Source organism: Gopherus flavomarginatus, chromosome 3, assembly GCF_025201925.1.
Source record: "Gopherus flavomarginatus isolate rGopFla2 chromosome 3, rGopFla2.mat.asm, whole genome shotgun sequence".
In the NCBI taxonomy this organism is placed as follows: Eukaryota; Metazoa; Chordata; order Testudines; family Testudinidae; genus Gopherus; species Gopherus flavomarginatus.
The window spans coordinates 150,984,564-150,997,686 of NC_066619.1; the positions used below are offsets into that span (position 1 = coordinate 150,984,564).

The 13,123-nt window shown below is 40.9% G+C and overlaps 1 protein-coding gene and 1 pseudogene across 5 annotated transcripts in view; both read left to right on the forward strand.

Annotated features, from left to right (window-relative positions):
* Nucleotides 1-13,123, forward strand: part of WRN (WRN RecQ like helicase) — a 107,692-nt gene that overhangs the window by 14,572 nt on the left and 79,997 nt on the right. For all 5 annotated transcript variants that reach the window (XM_050944972.1, XM_050944971.1, XM_050944969.1 and 2 more), the window contains 3 exons: nt 2,079-2,194; nt 3,467-3,612; nt 8,394-8,542. In XM_050944972.1, coding sequence (XP_050800929.1) covers nt 2,079-2,194; nt 3,467-3,612; nt 8,394-8,542 — 411 coding nt within the window. The remainder of the gene's footprint in view (nt 1-2,078; nt 2,195-3,466; nt 3,613-8,393; nt 8,543-13,123) is intronic.
* Nucleotides 5,298-5,978, forward strand: LOC127047910 (3'-5' exoribonuclease 1-like; annotated as a pseudogene).

Sequence of the window (13,123 nt, forward strand, 5' to 3'; positions counted from 1 at the left end):
TGAGCAAGTCCTATGCTCGGCCAAGTTTACAGTTTCCCTCCTTTTTGGAGAAAAAGTTGGCTATGTTGGTGGCTGACAATGTGGCAAAATCCACACAGTCTCTCCCTTCCCCATTAACTGTCTTCAGGAGAGACTGTGGACCAGCCTTCAGACAGAGATACTCCTTTTGCTCCTCATCTTTGCAGAGATACCGGCAAAGGGACACAGATTCTTCCAGAAAAAACAGTGGAATCTGGCCCTGGGGTTTGGAAATGTTGAGGGAGCAGCTTGCACCTGCCAATCCAGTGCAAATCCCAGAAATCCTTGAATTCCAACCGTTCTGGGCTTCTCCCAGAAAGGCATAGACAGCCCAGTACAGTTGCCTGTTAGTGTCTGCTCTTAGTAGCATGCTATTCACAACATGCTTAGGTTTCCTCATGGCTGACAAACCACGGGTAGCCAGATTCCTTGGAGCAGTCTGGTTAGCCAGTCCAGCAGTCAGGCTGCTCTTCCCGAAATGGGATTTACTGCTAGTTTTGGGGGCCCTGACAAGCCATCTGCTTGAATTGTTGACTCCAGTGTTCTTATTTGTCCATTAAGACCTGTTTTAGTAGCTGCTGCATCCGGCAGGCGAGTGTGGGAGCTGGCAGCCTTATCTATGCGGCAGCCTTGACTGCATGTTCCATGAGGTCAAGGTGGGGTTCAGGACACCAGAATCTATTTTTACTAAGGTAAATTCCTACTTCTTTCATTCTCAAGAGGTTGTGCTTCCTTTGTTCTGTTCAAAACCACAGCAGCAAACAGAGAAGACATGGCATACTTGATGTTTTTAAGGCTCCTCTGACATCTATCTCAAATGTAAACAGTCCTCAAGAACATTGGGCTCTCTCTTATTGTCCTTCCACTCAAAATGGCAGGGACTTAGAGCTTCCAAGTCCTCCGTTGCTAGGTGGATTAGACTACAAATCATTGGAGGTTCCTAGCTCAGAAGAGATCAAGGTGCGCTCCACGAGAACTGTAGCAACCTCACAGCCGCAATGAGAAAATGCGTCCCCTTTGGAATTTGAAAAGCAGACACTTTGTCTGCAGCTAACATCTTTATTAATCACTATAAAATGGACTTTCTTCTGCAGAGGTCTCCTTTGGCAGAAAGGTGCTGTGGGTGGTGGCCCAGAAATAATATAGGGCTTTTGGGGGGTACATCTTTTCTACCAAACTCTTGTTTTACACCCCTCTTTATGTCTAATCACTGCTTTCTGCTTCCCAGACATCCAGAATTGTGGGAGATGCTGCTTGCAGAAAGGAAATTATTGATAGGAAATTTTCTGTTCATTTTAATGAACTGTACAAATTATTTCATATGTCCATGTATTGCACCACAAAAACTATATTAAAATAACATTATTAAGGTTGCAAGTCAAATATTCCAAAGCTAGAAATGCCAGAATTTAGGTTGCCTATGTGACATTAATTTGCTCCTCTGTATTCACGTTCACAAGTGACTTTATCTGCTAAGCCCTAACAAGTCTTAGCTGAACATGTGCAATTTGTATAGGTTTATAACTTGGCCAAAATAGGGCTCATTTTTACAGGTATGGTAAAAGGCACATCCCTGACTCAAAATGACACATTTCAGGTCCGTGCTGCAAAGCGTGGAGATGCTATGGCATTTTGAAGAAAAGGTTGCCGGAAATTTTTAACCTGGACAAAACATATTTTTCCCTAGTCTTGTTCTCAGAAATGATGAACTCTTTTGGCTGAAGTTTTACAAAAACAAGTCAGTAAAAGGCTGATACCTGTCATGGCAAATTTCAGCCCAAATGGTTAAAGCTTGGCAAATTTGTAAGCAAGTGAAGACAGGGTCTTTAATAAAGGGTGGTGCTATGAGCTGTCTATTTTAAAGTTTGTAACTGTTCTGCTAAATAGTTTTACAGTAACAAACCAAACCCAAAATTGTTTTGGTAGCCATGACTACGGCTTTAAGAAAGTTGTATTGCTAATGAATGTGTTTGCAGTGTGGCTAAATATGCTAAAGAATGTGTTTGCAATGTGGCTAAATATGCCCTATAACAGATCCTCTTCTAAATGTTGTTAAACAGAAGTCTCTTGTTCAGAGGAGTGTTCTGGAAAATGACCTGCCTATCTTAGAGTTCCATGGCTCTGTTGTTTACAGCTACGATGCCAGCGACTGCTCCTTTCTGTCAGAAGATATCAGGTAAAAGCTTGCATGTTTCCTTGGTGTGTGTGTCTATCGCTACCTCAGAAGGGTTTGTGTTTTTCACGTGCACACATATACCTGTTGTGCAATTTTCATACACAGAGTGGGTCAGCTACTCAGCCATAGAAAATGTCTGTAGATAATAGAGGTCTTCTTTTTAGTGTAAGTTACAGAATTCTGTCTGGTTTTATGTATTGTTTACAAGCACCAAGTGAAGTTACAGTTTCTTAGGACTAAAAATTATCCATAAATGCTACTGAATGACATCTGCAGTGAGTGGAAATTTAGAAATAAACTTTTAACTTTAGCTGACTGGATGTAGTTCTGCATTTGTACCCTTTTTGTGAGACTTCATGTCGGGAGACAGCATTCTTTAAAGTGCAAATCCTGTACTCTACAAGTGTGTAACTTTTCACATTGTGACTAACTCCATGGATTTCAATAATTTCAGTAGGACCACAGTGTGTAAAGTATGTGTTTGAATCTCTGCAGGATCGGGGCCTAAAGATATATTATCAATTCATTATGCAAGTAGTTGGTTTCTGGATTTGGATAGCGCATACAATGTTTTTGGGGACAAACTTAGCATAAGATCATCAATAAATCGAGAAAAAATAGTTATGAGCAAGAACTTCCAAAAATATATCTAAGGAAAGAGTGTCCAGTTTCTGTTTTTCTCTCCCTTGGGGTGAATTTAATTGAGGTACAGCAAGCCAAAGAATGGGTGTCTGTACTGCATAAGACCTGTAGTTAAGGGTGTACGTTGTTTGGAAGGTGTCAGGTGAGCCCTTTGCAGTAGGGTGAATTTCACCATCAGTGTGGAGGTTGTTTGACTACAATTCTACTAACAGCCCTGTGAACAGGGAGTGAGAGAAGAAATTTTTTAGTCGTTCATTCTAAAGTAAGATATACTGTTGTCATATGTTATAGATGAGGCGTAGGCAACCTATGGCTCATGTGCCGAAGGTGGCACACAAACTGATTTTCAGTGGCGCTCACACTGCATTTTAATTTAAATTAAGCTGCTTAAACATTTTAAAAACCTTATTTACTTTACAGACAACAATAGTTTAGTTATATTATTATAGACTTATAGAAAGAGACCTTCTAAAAATGTTAAAATGTATTACCGGCACGTGAAACCTTAAATTAGAGTAAGTAAATGAAGACTCAGCTCACCGCTTCTGAAAGGTTGCCGACCCCTGTTATATGTGATATATGTGTAGTAGAATTACTAGAAGGGAATTAATTAACCTATCTTCTCTTCAGAATAAACCTATCTGGTGGAGATGTGATAGGATTTGACATTGAATGGCCGCCATCATATACTAAAGGGAAAGTAGGGAAAGTCGCCCTAATCCAAATATGTGTATCGGAGAAAAAATGCTACTTGTTTCACATTTCCTCAATGTCAGGTCAGTATCATTCTTTCCGTGCTCTGGTTCATATTTGCCTCTCTGTGTCAGGTTATTTGATCTGTGCTTTTGCTTCCAGAAGCAGATAGTACTTACTGTTTCAGCTGATGGAGAAAACCCACCCCCACTATAGTGCACATATCCAACTATCCAATTCTGTATGGATATGTTAGTCTCTGTCAGCTCACATAGGTCGTTTATATCATGAAAGTGCCACTGTTACTACAAAATTAATTTAATTTAAAAATCCTTATCGGTGTTGTTAACATTGTACATTACGGCTGAATCAATTTTAAGAGCTAGATCTTTTTTAAAAGAGTTTAGTATCAGAAGATCCCATGTGAGCACCTAAATGAAGTGGCCAGATTTTCTAAAGTGCTCAGTATCCAGCAGCTTCCACTGTTCCCAAACAAGGAGGAAGGGGAGTTTCCTTTTCATTTACTCTGCTAATGTTTTCATTTCTCTTTGAAGACGACTGTCATAGCTTATTTACACAGCCACTTTCTTGTGCTCCTGAGGAAGTTTTCCTGAATTCAAATGCTATCTTTACTAAAATAGGGCAAATGTTTAATATTTTCTCTATAATATATTTGTCCCCCCCCCCACAGAAATGCAACTGTAGGCCTGTATTTTGCTGACAACGCCCCTTATTACCTTGGCTCAACTGGCTAAAAACCTGATGAGTGGTCAGGATGCCATTGGTTCTTAAAATCTATGTGTTGTCCTGTGTTCCTATAGGGGAGGTATCAAGTATCTGCTGTGCAGACTAGTTCTAGCTTGCTTGATGTATTTGTTGCAAACCTGGTGTGTACAGTGTCTGTAGAATTTAAGCTTTTGTGGTTGTAAATGAAACCATGTAAATGAACAGAGAGTAAACTGGTGCAGTGTTGTTGTCATATCCCTGCAGACGTTCTGAAGCTGTGAGAAAAGGGCCATTATTCTCATTGGGGTGTTCACGCTAATGTTTAATAGTGACACTTCAAATTTCTGTATTTAATTGCTTATTTTAGCAAATAAGGTGGGGAGAGATGTTGAAGGGTAGGAAATTCAGATGGAAGTAAGGTACAAAGATGTGAAAGAGGGAGAGAAATGATGAAAGGAGGATAGAGGAAGAAGAGAAACAAAGGCTGACATGCTGGTGATCCTAAAGGCAGAAATTTTCCCACTGAGTGATGATAAATGTGATGACATTGAACATAGGTTGCTGATAAATAAAAGTTGAGTTACTAGTTGAAGGGGTGTATGTTACCTCTTGGATCTTTTTGCCAACCTTCCACTCATATCAGTAGAAGATACCCTGTGAACTGAGGGGAGAATAGAGTCCTAAATATAAACCCTCGTCCATGAACAATAATCCAACATAACCTTTGGAGTCTGTTCAGAATGGGGACCATACAAGTACCAAGATTGTATCATAAAATGTAGGCATACACACATGGTGAAATGTTGAGTCTGTAAATACTTATCAAGCTAGTGCAAAGCTCAAGTTTGGACAGTAGAAACTGAGCAAGTTTCTAGGTGTGAATCTATTTGGGTGCAGATTTATAAGGGGTTTAGGGCTTTAAATATTATGGTCAGAATAGTCAAATGTGGGATCGTGAAGTCAGGCCTTAGATCATAATTAGGTTCCTAAGGTGCTGAGAGAGGCGGGGGGTGGGCGCTGACGTCGGGCGAGCGGAGGGGCGATGGAGGAGCAAAAAGAGAACCGGCTGCAGGGAGCTCACACTGAGGCAGTGGTGCGTGCGGAGTGGCCCACTCCCCCGCCCACACCCCAGGCAAGCAGCGTTGTAGACTTGATGGCGAAGAAAATAATGCATAACATTGCACTTCCAGTTCAAGTGACTACGGTGACCCAGTTTACAAAGAAATTGCTGTGACCAACGGTTATATTAATAGAATGAGTAGAGATGAGCTCAGCACTAAACTTGCAGAATTCAAACTTGAAACCAGGGGAGTGAAAGATGTACCGAAAAAGAGATTGAAGAACTACTATAAGAAGCAGAAGCTGATGCAGAAGGAGCCCACCAATGGAGACAGTTACTATGTTTACATCTGTGTTATTGACTTTGGAGCAACCGGTGAAGAGGACAATCAGCCTGAATTTATACATGAAATTATTGAATTTCCTATTGTTTCATGAAATGCTCGTATCCTAGAAATAGAGGATACCTTTCAACAGTATGTGAAACCAGAGCTTAATCCCCAGCTTTCAAACTTCTGCATCATTCTGACAGGAATCACTCACGTCTTGGGATATGAGTAAATTTCTGAATATCCAGTGCCGTATTAGCTGTATCAAATATCCCTCTTCTGCTAAAAAGTGGATCAACATTTGCAAATCCTATGGAAACTTCTACAAAGTTTGAATTGATTGCAGATTCTCTGGGGAAAATTCAGTCTAAAGTTGGAATAAGTAAAGTCTTGCACACATTTTTATGTACATTATTTTTTGTACTCTGCAGGGTCAAGCTGTAAAACATTCCAGTTTGTATAATTTCAGTAGCATTTATTTAGATCGCAAGGCCTTAACAAAGTGCTAATTTTGAGCACCCACAGTCTGAGTTCTTGAAAATCAGACCACTGCTTAGGTGCTTAAATAAAGATTTAAGACTTTAAAAAAAATGGGGGAAGGGATAGCTCAGAGGTTTGAGCATTGGCCTGCTAAACCCAGGGTTGTGAGTTCAATCCTTGAGGGGACCCCTTAGGGATCTGGGGCAAAATCAGTACTTGATCTTGCTAGTGAAGGCAGGAGGCTGGATTCAATGACCTTTCAAGATCCCTTCCAGTTCTAGGAGATAGATATATCTCCATTAAAAGAAAAAAAAATGTCCAGAATACAAAGCACCCACAAATCTGGTGGAGAATAGGCCACTTCTGTTTAAATACCTAAAGCCTGATTCAGGTGCTGAACTGTAGTAAACCAAACTTGAAAATTTTAGTCTGTGCCCTTTACCTATAACCTTCAAAAATATTCTATGACTCAATATTGTTATGAGATCCACTTGATGGAAATTCAGGTTTTTAGACCACCAAAGCTTGAACTCTGTATGCTGTGTGCGAACTCTGATAGAAAGAACTAGCTCATGTTTTTGAAACCATACTGAGGAATACAGATATTACTGTTTTTCTTTTGCATGTGTTACTCTGTGTCAAAAGTGCAAAAGAATGCTCTGTGACACTGAATGATTTCAAAATTAAATGAGAGTCTGAGTTACACATTTTTGGCCTTTCAGAGTTTATCTAAGTTCTCCGTTTACTCCAGGCTTCCTTTGTTGGCCTACCACCCAAGCTCGTCTGGTCCTAACCCAGCGTACATCTTGGACTTGGTACTACAATGCAAAAGCTCTTCATGGGAATAATTTTGTGGGTGGGTGATGGTCTCTCCTTCCAAAAGATGTTGTGTCTATATTTGGAGTGGTCTTTGCACATGATGAATTGTATTGTGAGAGGAGGCAACCACAGCTCCCATTGCTTTCAGTAATTGTTACTGGCACTTATAGCAAAGGACCTTGTCCAAGAGGCACATATTCTTGTGTCTGGGCAAATGCCGTAGGAAGGAATATAATTGCTCACAACTCAGTTATATTTAGATTGTCAGTGGCAAATGCATCTCATATTTTTCTCTTGCTTGGATCACTGGGAGCTGTTGGTGTACAGTACTTCTAAAAATCCTACCTCATTTGTTTAGAGCAGGGGTCCCCAACGCTGTGCCCGTGGGCATCATGGCACCTGCAGGGGCATCTAAATGCGCCCGCGTCGTGGCCAGTGGTCGAACATCCACCAAACGACACCTCTTGATGACACCGCTTGCCGCCGACAAGCGGTGTCATCGAGAGGTGTTGCTGCCGAAATGCCGCAGAAAATCGGTGGCATGTAGTGGATGCTCCACCGCCACCACAGTCCTTCGTCTGACACCTGCCAGACGAAAAGATTGGGGACTACTGGTTTAGAGTTTGCTGTCCCCACTGGGCAACCACTGCAAGACCTACTCCTGGTTTCAGATTTCTCCTAAATATCACGTTTTTCCCAGAATACGCTGATGGCGGCAGCGCTTCTGCTTGGCTTGGATTTTGATTAAGTTGTTTTTAGTATGCTATTCCAACCCACCTGAGTTTCCAGGGAAATCTGCTTTCCTAACTGTTTTTTTCCAAGGGCTTTGAACAGTACTTTTACATTAGTAGAGTACCGAAATTTATTCTCCTAATGGGTCCCTGTGTGTCTGTGCCTGTGTTTTAAGTTAATAAAAAACTGCATACAGTGTAATAATTTATGACTAAATATGTGAAAATATTGAAATAACACATTCAATTTTAGTGATCATTCAGCTATATGGATCAGAAATTATTTTCCAAAAGCATTTTCCTGTTTTTTGCTGATTGCCATTCATGCTGATGAATGAGGCATTTAGAAGTAAATATTGGATTGGAAGTCATTTTTTGATCTGTTGTTTCCATAAGGAAAAAAAAAAGTTTGCATAATTTCAGTGTTGCTTGCCTCCAGATAAAATTATACTACAACCAGTTGGAGTTCCAGCTAGCACAAAATATAAACTAACTGGCCTGCCTTGGCATTAAAGTGCCATACTAGAAATCACATGCATTTGTTTGATGGCTAAGTTGACTGCTTTATAGATACAGATGTAGTGACCATTTGGCTATTACTATAAAAAAGGTAGATTGCCCAAATTTATCCTTGATAGGATTCTACCTATTTCTGTATGAAATTAAAATCTGGCAGTTTTTGCCATGCAGTTGATTATATTTGGATTTAATCTGTTTTAGGTTTTCCCAAGGGACTCAAAAGATTGCTTGAAGATGAAGCCGTTAAAAAGGTTGGAGTAGGTATTGAAGGAGATCAGTGGAAGCTGATGAGCGACTTCGAAGTCAAACTGAAGAGCTTTGTAGAACTGGCTGATGTCGCCAATGAAAAAGTAAAAATTCAGTTTCATGGGGGAGGGGTGTCTTATACTAAATAAAGGGAGGCTTTTGTTTTCATAGAAATGCAAATGTGGCACCAGTCACACACTGTAGATCTGTTATTAGGGATAAATATTACCAGGTGACACTTCCTAAAGTGTTTGAATTTGGAAGGAACTCAAGTAAGAGCTACAGTATTAAATGCCTGTATTTGCATTGCACAGTATATTTGATTTTCCCACAGATCTTTTTTTCTCCTCAGCTCAGTTTCTGGCCATTTTGTTCCATTTGAAACACCATTTTTTTTAAATCAAATTTTATTCCCTTTTATGTTTACTAACAGGAATTGCCAGACTGGATCAGACTCAAGGTCCATCTAGTCCATTGTCCTGTATGCAACAGTGGCCAGTACTAGATGCATCAGAAGAAGGTGCAAGAAACTCTGCAATTGGCAGTTATGGGATAACCTGCCCCAGGGAAAAATTCCTTCTATCCCCAGCAGTTATGGGCTGGCTTATGCCATGAAGCATGACCTTCCAAAACTGTAGCTATTTTTGTTATCCATGTAAATGTTTCATCCTTTGTGTATCCCACTAAGCTGTTTGTCTCAGTGATCTCTTGTGGAAGAGAATGCAATAGTCCAATTACTCATTGTGTGAAAAAGTCTCTCCTTTTATTGGTTTTGAATTTACCATCTTTCAGTTTCAATTCCTTTCAATTTCCTTAGTCCTTGAATTATGAGAGAGGGTGAAGAGAAATTTCTGAGCTGCAATCTCTATGATATTCATTATTTTGTAAACTTGTATCATGTCCCCTCTCTAAGGTGTGAAGAGTTTCAATCTTTTCAATATCAATTAATAAATGAGGTTTTTCCCTGCCCTATCACCTCATTTCAGGTGAGGACAAATGTTTGATTCTTGTAATGAGACAATATTTTTCCATAGTATTCTGCATGCCATTCCTTATGAGCCCTAACACCTATTTTATTTTTCTGACTGCTGTTGCACATTGACCAGAGGTTTTCGTTGTGCTGTCTACGATGATGCCTAGGTCATTGTCCAGAGTTGATGAAGTTAATTATTTAGACTCAGTTAAGTGTGTGAGGAACTCAGATTATTCCTTATCAAGACTGAATTTCATCTGGGCGGGTTCCCCACAGTTGCCTTGCATTTATCCCATTGCTTAGATCATTATCCTTTTCCTGACTCAGTTGCCTCAGAGTCAGAGTTGATTGCTTTTCTCTGGGGCACCAGGCAGGGCTGCTGTCATCCCGGTTAACGTCGTTTCGTTGCTGATCAATTAGGGAACATGCTTGTTTAAAGTTGTGCAATGCTCCCTTCTAACGCCGTTTGGCAGCTGCCTGCTTTGTCCACTGCTTGCAGGAAGAGCAGCCTGTTGCAGCTTGCTGGTCGGGGCTTGGAACCAGGGCGGGCTGGCGGCCCCCCATCAGTCCCCACTCCCCTAAGTTCCCTGTGCAGCAGCCGCCCAGCAGGCTATCAATTGCCGGCAGTTCAACTGTCCCTCTTCCCACTGCCATGTGCTGCTCCTGCCCTCTGCCTTGGAGCTGCTTCCAGGAGCCTCCTGCTTGCTGTGCAGGGGGGCTAGGGAGGGGCTAATATGAGGGTGTTCCCCTCCCCCCTGCTCCTGCCCCCTGCTTACCTCTTCTCCATATAGCGCAGGGTGTGGACTTGACAGGGCTCAGGACGGAGGGGGCTTGCTGTCCGCAGCAGCTGTCTCAACTTGCTGATCTACCAAAAAAGGCACCGTACTTAGAGTGGTGTCAGCATACCTAAAGGGGCAATTCACATATCTCTCTCTGTCTTTCCTCGACACACAGGGTTTGTGTCTCTGTTTGCCATGCTGTCTCCCCTCCCTCCATTCGTGCTGCCTTGTAGAGAGTGAGGCTACATTAACAACAACGTGTTAACCCTTGAGGGCTCAGCTGAATGCTAGTTCATTATTTAGCAGTAAGGCATTCCCTGGGAAATATCCATATCCTTCCCTCTTCCACCCTCTGACTCCAGCACCTCAACCAAGCTTCACAATCATCATTGCTGTGTACAATATTAAATTATTTGTTTAAAACTTACATAGTGTGTGTGTGTGTGTGTGTGTGTGTGTATATATATGTGTGTGTGTGTGTATATATATACACACACACACACACACACACACACATATATACATACATCGTTTCGCTTAGTCGCATTTTTCAGGAACATAACTACAATGTTAAGCGGGGAGTTACTGTATTCATTTAGCTTCTCCACAACAGCCTGGCCTGCCTTGAGTGCTCCTTTAGCACGCTGATCCAACCACTGGTTGTTTGGAAAGTGTTCTGGTTCTTATGTACTTAACATTTTATATTTTTTTTGTTAGTTTTTCTGTCATTTGCGAGTTGCTCTTCAAATTCTTTTTTGGCCTGCCTGATTATGCTTTTACCCTGGACTTGCCACAGTATTTTCCGCAGTAGGTTTGACTTCCAATTTTTAAAGGATGCTTTTTGTCTCTGACCACCTCTTTTACTCTGTGTAACCATGGTGGCGCTTTTTTGGCCTCTTTTTGTGCATGTGTGGGTTTCTTTATTTTCTTTTATTTGGGGTACACACGTAGTTGGAGCCTCTGTTATGATATTTTTTAAAAAGTTCTGTGCAGCCTGCAGGCATATCACTCTTGTGGCTGTTCCTTTTAATTTCAATATAACTAGTTTCCTTGTCTTTGTTTAGTTCCTTTTTTTAAAGTTAAATGCTGCTTGTGGTGAGTTTCTTTGATATTTTCTCCCTGACAATGATGTTAAATTTTATTACGTTATGGTAGCTATTATGGAGCAATTCAACTATATTTACCTCTTGGACTAGATCCCATATGCCACTTAGAACTAAATGAAGACTTGCCTCCCCCTTTATGGGTTCCAGGACTAGCTGCTCCAAGAAGCTGTCATTAATGGAGATGATGTATTCCCAGTCAGCAGGGGATAGTTGAAATCCCCTGGTGATAATTGCATTTTTTGTTTTTGTAGCCTCTCCAATTTCCGTGAGCATTTCACAATGACAGTCGTGATTCTGGTCAGGTGGTAGATAGTACATTCCTACTGCTATCCTCTTACTGTTCATGCATGGAATTTCTATTCGTTGAGATTCCATGCTGTTGTTGCTTGATTCATATAAGATTTTTACTATTTTTCACTCTTTCTTTCACGTATAGTGCACCTCTCTCACCAGTGTGACCTGCTCTCATCACTGTATATTTTGTATCGTAATATTACCAAGTCTCGCTGATTACCATCATTCCCACCAAGTATCTGTGATGCCTATTACATCAATATCCTCATTTAATTCCAGGCACTCAAGTTCACCCATCTTAGTATTTGTAGACTTTTAGCATTTGTCTACAAGCACTTATGAAATTTGCTAATATTTAGTTGTCTATCTTCTTGTGCTGTAATTGAATGGCAGTCTTTTCTGTTCAAGTGTTTGTTTTTTATTTTCAGTTATCTGTATTTTATCAACTTCTCTTCTCTTTACTAGGATATAGAGTAGCATATTCAATAAATCCTCCCTTAAGGTATGTGTCGCATCGTGTGCTCCTTCACACCTGTCAGCTTTCCCCCAGCCTTTGTTTAAAAAGTCATTTATGACCTTTTAAATTCTACATGCCAGCAATCGGGTTCTGTTTTGGTTTAGGTGGAGCCCATCCTTCCCATACAGGCACCTCCTTTCCCCAAAAGTTTCCTCGTTCGAGATAAATCAAAATCCATCCTCCCAACATCATTGTCTCATCCATGCACAAACCCAACTGTCTGTATTTCTAATAATGAATACCCCATTGCTATTACTTATCTCTTCCTAATAACAGGGATTCCCTCCCCCAGAGAGGCATCCTCAGGATGAGAGGATACCATGAGATCAGCTGGTAGGAGGGTCCCAGCTATGGGATCACTTCCCTCTGCTTCAGCTTGATGTTCTTTCCTTGAGACTTTCATCCCTCTCAATAGCACACAGGGTGTCAGGCTGTGGAGTGGGACCTCTATTGTTGATAAAGATTTATTTAGATTGTTGAAAGGCCTTTGATAGTGTCTCACATGAGCCACTAATGTAGTCATTGGGGAAGAGGCAAAGAAGTCTCCTGGCTGGTTTTTGATCCAGACACAACACAAAGAATAGGAATAAATGGCCAGTTTTCTTCATGATGAAAGGTTGACAGTGGCATGACTCTAGGTTCCATACTGGGTCCAGTGTTTAATTTTGTAGGTGGTGCAGGTAGTGTACCTATAGCTAACATTCCCCCAACACTTTTTTCCTCCAAGATTTCACTTGGAATCTTGGGCTGCAATTTTCTATGCTGAGCATTTGCCTAAGGTTGCGTTATTTTGGAAAGTTTTAGCTAGAATGGGTCAACTGTTCCTGAGAATGAGGTTTTGGGAAAATGCATTAATTTATCCAAGTTAAAGTTCTTACAGCTGCTTCATTGAGCAAAGGCTTCAGAGCAAAGGCTCAAAATTTGACAGGGGACTTGCCCAGGTGTCAGGAATGTACCTTTTATTGTTCCTCTGAAATACACCCTAATTTGACCAAGTTGTGAGCTTTTTGGAAAAT